This window comes from Diadema setosum, chromosome 10, assembly GCF_964275005.1.
Source record: "Diadema setosum chromosome 10, eeDiaSeto1, whole genome shotgun sequence".
Lineage (NCBI taxonomy): Eukaryota > Metazoa > Echinodermata > Echinoidea > Diadematoida > Diadematidae > Diadema > Diadema setosum.
In genome coordinates, this window is record NC_092694.1 from 3,210,667 (window position 1) to 3,217,131 (window position 6,465).

General features: G+C 46.9%; 1 protein-coding gene across 1 annotated transcript; it reads left to right on the plus strand.

Annotated features, from left to right (window-relative positions):
• Positions 1-1,646: 1,646 nt before the first annotated feature.
• Positions 1,647-6,008, plus strand: LOC140234407 (uncharacterized). The gene has a single exon (XM_072314458.1). It carries the CDS (start codon positions 1,647-1,649, stop codon positions 6,006-6,008), a length of 4,362 nt encoding a protein of 1,453 aa, XP_072170559.1.
• Positions 6,009-6,465: the final 457 nt, after the last annotated feature.

A 6,465-nucleotide genomic window follows, 5' to 3' on the forward strand; every position in this document is an offset into this window, starting at 1 on the left:
AGCTTGCATCAAAATAACCATATAAGGAGATGCTGCGATGCACAATCAAGGTAAAAGAGAGTGATTTGGAATTAAATGTTTTGGGGATGAGTAAATCCTACATGACGTCAAAATACGAGGAAAGGGTATCCCTGGTAGTATGCCTCATACTAACTGGTATGTGGACGTCATTCACGACGTCAAACACAAGTTTCTAGCTAGGTCAAAACAGGACCACTTCAAAGAATTTTGGTTTCTGTAGACAGGAAGTGGTGACGTCAAGCAGAGGCTGACCAATGCAAAATGAGATACTCAGGAAAGTTTTGACAGACAGAAAACGCCAACCAATAAGAAAAGGGGGCAGGACTTCTGTGAAAACTTTCTAGGAAGTCACTTCATCTAATTAATTTTACATGGAGACCTATGGTCCAACAAATGTATAAATATGCAGTGATTGGGCATAAAATTCAGATGCCACATTATTTGCGGAACACTCAGGACCAGGCTACGTTACTTCGAGATTGCGAAGTTAGAGAGTAGCAGAGTGTTATTTGGAATCAGTGTGATTCAGGGATTGTTGCATTTCGGCTTGGACAGCCTGACCGTCCAGCAGAGAATCTAGGAGGATTCGAGTGTAAACACCAACAACTGTTGTAAGTACACGATCATTTAATTGAAGTCGTTTATGCCTTGTAAGTTCCTATGTAATTCCCGATATTGCATTGTATGTGTGATGTTTGTATGTCAAACCGAATTTTAATTGCATTGTGAAAGGAATAGAGAATTAGAGCAACGCTTAGATTTTAATGGGCTGATTAATCACCCCTATTCAACATTGAAAGATAATGATCCATGGTGAAACATTATTATGGAAATTATGTGTGGCTAATCAATGTTAATATGATGGAATATACAATCATATGTTTTGTTGAAGTTATATGAATAGAATCAGGAATAACCAAAGACCACAAATTATAAGGGAGGTATCATGTTATTAAATTAACAGGGTGTTTAGGGTTCCAGCGAGGACCACGTTTAGGGTTCCAGAGAGGACCAGAAGTAAGGGGAGACGACCCGCTACCTCAGGCAGGGCATCGTCGACAACCTAGAGCAACCAAGCACGGGAGCTTCTAGAATAAACCAACGAGCAGAGCAACCAAGCTCAAGACAAGTGGAATTGGATATCTGTATTAAAGTTTGTAATATGTTATTATTGTAAACGACCACAATTTGAGACCAGATAATAAATTTTACTGATTGTTATATTGTAAGAACACTGTGTGATTGGCTACTTCTTTCGAGGCACTGTAGTTGCACAAGTCGAAAGAGTTGAATGAGTGAATGGTCTGCTAACAATCTGCTGCATTTAGAGAAAGTCAACCTTTGACTATAGAAAAGATCCCAGTCGCAGGGAGGACTTTCGTTCCCCACATTCAGAGGAAAGTCCCCTGTGACAAGAATTGGTGGAGAATCCGGGCAGCAATTGTTAAAAGTTAATAACTAGACCAGTCAACTTATGTGCAACTGACAACTCGAAACAAGAAGCCAAAGGTTAGACCGCCAGTGGCCACTTGTCTGACCAGTGAGAGTTAGGCTCAAGGTCCAGTGTCTTAAGGTCAGATTACATTGGAGTGATTGTTGCTATAGTAACGTGACTGTACATTGCAATGGATGTGTATTCTGAACTCATAAAAGTGGGGAAGGAGGCAGGGCTGACAGGCAAGGAATTGGTCGATTTTGCTAAGGATGAAAAGGAGAAACTAGACTTGAAGGAAGAAAAGCTCAGAGAGGAGCGACAAAAGGAAAGAGAGGAACGACAAAAGGAAAGGGAACATTTGAAAGAAATGAAAGAGCTGGAGCTGCAAATTGCAGCAGCCAGACCTAGGAATGAGTCTCCTAGTAATGGCATGAAAAAGGTGAAATTACCTCTCTTCAATGAGAAAACAGATGACTTAGATTCCTATCTATGCAGATTTGAGAGATACGCTGAGAGTATGGGATGGGCCAGAACTCAGTGGGCCCTACCCCTCAGCACACTGTTGACGGGCAAAGGCCTGGAAGTGTATTCCCGAATGCCGTCAGAACTTGCAAATGATTACGATGAATTAAAGGCCGCCTTACTCCAAAGGTATGAGTTAAACGAAGAGGGATTTAGAGCTAAATTCCGGAGCTCGCAGGTAGAGCCTGGCGAGACTCACAGTCAGTTAGCCGAGAGGCTGAAGCGCTATCTCTTGCGTTGGTTAGAGTTAGCTGGTTTTAGGGCTGAGTTTGATGACCTAATTCAATTGATGATAATGGATCAAATTTATGCCAGGAGCTCGAAAGAGCTGAAGCAGTTTGTCCGCGAGAGACATCCGGCAAACTTAGATGAAATGACGAAGCTAGCGGATCAATACAGTCAGGCCCACCCCCATAAGGAACAAAAGAACCACTCCTACAAAGACCAAAAACGACCTGACAAGGGCCAAAGTCAGGGTCATTTGGCTTCCAAATTCAGTGGCCCACAAGGAAATAAGGGGTCAAGTGGTTGTTATGTTTGTGGGAAGGCAGGTCATTTGGCTCGAAACTGCCAGGCCAAAACGAATAGTCCGAGACCAAACCGGGCTGCTGCTTTGGATGAAATGAAGGGGTCTGAGGAGAAGACTAGTCAGGACCGAAAGGGGGCTGCCTGTATTGAGGCTAACACCGTTAGATATGAAACGGCAAGACAGCCGGGCTCGTATGTGAAGCTAGCTTCGGGGGATGAAATACCCCTTCTCGAGGCAGGATGCTCTTCGGGAGTCAGACCATCAGGTGTGAACATGCCTGTTCTTCAGGGAAAAGTAGGAGGGCATGTAGTGTCCGTTCTAAGGGACAGTGGCTGTAGTACAGCCGTGGTTAAGTCAGTGTTTGTTAGAACCCCTCAGATTGTTGCAGGGCAGAACAAGAGGGTGGTTTTGATAGACGGGACTGTCAGAGAATTCCCCATTGCTAGGGTATGGGTAGACACGCCTTTCTACACTGGGGAAGTGGAAGCTCTGGTTATGGAAGACCCAATGTATGAGCTCATTTTGGGGAATATTCCCGGGGTCAGGGACCAAAATAATCCCGATCCACAGTGGTCACTCCATAGTGACGAGGTAGTGGTAGATGAAGAAGAGATGGTAGCATCATCCGAGGGAGGGGCAGTAGAGACACGTGGCCAGAAAGCGCAAAGTGCGAAACCCCTCAAACCACTGCCGACAGCAAGTGCACTCTCACTCGCGACGAGTAAAGGTGAGTATGAAGCAGCGCAAAAGGCTGACCCGACGCTTGCGAAGGCTTGGCGAGCAGCAGAGAGTGGTCAGAAAACGACCACAAGCAAAGGAAATGAGAGCAAGTTTCTGGTGCATCGAGGCCTGCTCTATCGCGAATTCCAATCTACAAGATTGGAATATGGCAAGCCAGTTCGACAATTGGCCGTACCGAGCGCATACCGTGATGGATTAATGGCGCTTGCCCATGATGGCATAATGTCTGGGCACCTAAAAACACAGAAAACACTCGACCGATTACAACAAAGCTTCTATTGGCCAGGTATGGGAGATGACGTCCTGCGATATTGCATATCGTGTGATATCTGTCAGCGCACCGTGAATAAGGGGAGTGTGGGTCGCGTGCCGATCGCGAGCATGCCGCTCATTGATACTCCGTTCAAGCGCGTGGCGATTGACCTCGTAGGACCTTTTGACCCCAAGACCGATCGTGGGAATCGGTATGTTTTGACGCTGGTCGATTACGCAACTCGCTATCCCGAAGCTATTGCATTACCGAGCATTGAAACCGAGCGTGTGGCTGAGGCGCTTGTCGAGATGTTTAGCCGCTTAGGTTTGCCAGACGAGATTCTCTCTGATAGAGGGGCGCAGTTCACTTCTGAGCTAATGAGGGAGTTAGGGCGTTTGCTGTCCGTAAAGCAGCTTAACACAACTCCGTACCATCCCATGTGCAATGGGTTGGTTGAGAGATTCAATGGAACTCTCAAAGCCATGCTGCGACGAATGAGTGCAGAGCGACCCAAAGATTGGGACCGTTATTTACCGGCATTGTTGTTCGCGTATAGAGAGGTACCACAAGCTAGCCTTAGCTTTAGTCCGTTTGAGCTGCTGTATGGTAGGACTGTACGTGGACCTCTCTCCTTGATTAAGACAATCTGGGAAGCGGAAACAGTCGACGAAGAGGTCAAAACAACATACGAGTATGTTGTGGACCTGCGAGCGAGACTCGAGGAGACTTGCAAAGTGGCGCATGAGGAGCTCAAGCGCGCATCGAAAAGATATGCCAAGTACTATGACGCAAAGGCGCGTGACAGGAAGTTTGAGGTTGGCGATAAAGTGCTCATTATGAGGCCAACGAGCGCAAGCAAACTCCTGATGCAATGGCAGGGACCGTATACGGTCACAGGCACACTAGGGCGATGTGATGTGAGAGTGGAGGTCAATGGCAAGGTCAAGACCTACCATGTTAACCTCTTGAAGAAGTATGTTGACCGTGCGCGAAGTAGGGACAATGAAGTCCATGCGAATGCCATCTCCGTAGTCGAAGAGGAGGTCGAACCCGATCTCGATCGACCGTGCATAGGACTGCCCGCCTTATCGCAGAATGAGAGCGTGGCCGACGTGGTGATAGATGCGGAACTTACTGAGTCACAAGCAGCGCAGGTAGCCGATCTGCTAAATCAGTTCGATGCACAATTAACCGATGTACCAGGGCGAACAAACGCAATGGAATGCTCAGTGACACTCACTACCGCTGACCCCGTGGTAAGCAAGCCGTATCCCCTACCACAATCTATGCAAGCTGCGGTAAAAGCAGAATTGAGCGAAATGCTAAAGATGGGCGTGATAGAGAAATCACGATCCAAGTACGCGTCACCGATCGTACTAGTGAAAAAGAAGGACGGAAGTAACAGGTTTTGCGTCGACTACCGCAAATTGAATGCTATAACTGTGTTCGATCCAGAACCTATTCCGATTGCTGACACTCTCCTGGCGAAGCTGTCAAGAGGTAAGTACTTTTCGAAGTTCGACCTCAGCAAGGGGTATTGGCAGATACCCATGGCCGAGTCTGATAAGGAGAAAACAGCATTCGTCACCGCTGAAGGCCTGTTTCACTTCACCGTGCTGCCGTTTGGTATGGTGAATGCACCAGCTACCTTCTCACGGCTGATGCGAGAAGTGCTGTTTGGACTCGACAATGTAGTGAACTACATCGACGATATCCTTGTGTTCTCCAAGACCTGGGAAGAACACTTGGATTCCTTGCAAGCTGTACTCTCGAGGCTTGCAGATGCTGGGTTGACCGCGAAGCCAAGTAAATGTCATGTGGGCTTCAAGACTCTCGACTTTCTAGGGCATGTCGTAGGTGGCGGCACGCTGAAGCCTCACCCTGAGAAAGTAGAGCAGATCTTACAGGCGGAAGTGCCGCAAACAAAGCGGGAGGTACGCGCGTTTCTAGGGCTAGCTGGGTATTACCGCAAGTTCATACCGAACTTCGCAGCTATCGCCGCACCGCTGTCGGACTTAACAAAGAAAGACAGAGCCAACCGCGTAGACTGGGGACCCCTGGAAGAGCAGGCGTTCAACACGCTGAAGTCCCGACTGACTTCATCCCCCATACTCCATCTTCCAGACCATGAATCCCCGTTCATACTTGCGACCGACGCGTCTGACGTAGGCATCGGCGCAGTACTGATGCAGCGCGTAGAGGGAGAGAAGTTCCCTATCGCATACATCAGCCGGAAGTTGTCAGACACAGAGCGACGGTATGCCGTCATAGAGCGAGAGTGCCTCGCAATTGCATGGGCAGTAAAAAAGTTCGATGTTTACCTATATGGGAGAGAGTTTGAACTTGAGGTGGATCATCGTCCCCTCATGTACATTGCCAAGGCTAAGTTGCAAAACAACCAAGTCTTGCGCTGGGCACTTGCCCTCCAATCCTACCGCTACCACGTGACCGCTGTCAAGGGAACAGATAACGTTGGGGCAGACTTCCTAAGCCGATGTCCAGAGTAAGAAGGGCATGTTTACCCATAGCGAGGGGATTATCGAATGTTGATATTGTCATGTATATGTACGGACAAATTAGTTTCATACGTGAAAATACTATTGTAGATAGCAGTACTATCTTGAAATGGGGGGTTGTGTCATGATATGACATATTTTGTATTTGTCACGTAATAATTTGTCTCATTGTACTACTGTTTATTAGGTATCTCATGTAAGAAATTGATGTTATCGCAATGGTTACAAAAGAAGTGCAGCTTTAAAGACAAAAGCTTGCATCAAAATAACCATATAAGGAGATGCTGCGATGCACAATCAAGGTAAAAGAGAGTGATTTGGAATTAAATGTTTTGGGGATGAGTAAATCCTACATGACGTCAAAATACGAGGAAAGGGTATCCCTGGTAGTATGCCTCATACTAACTGGTATGTGGACGTCATTCACGACGTCAAACACAAGTTTCTA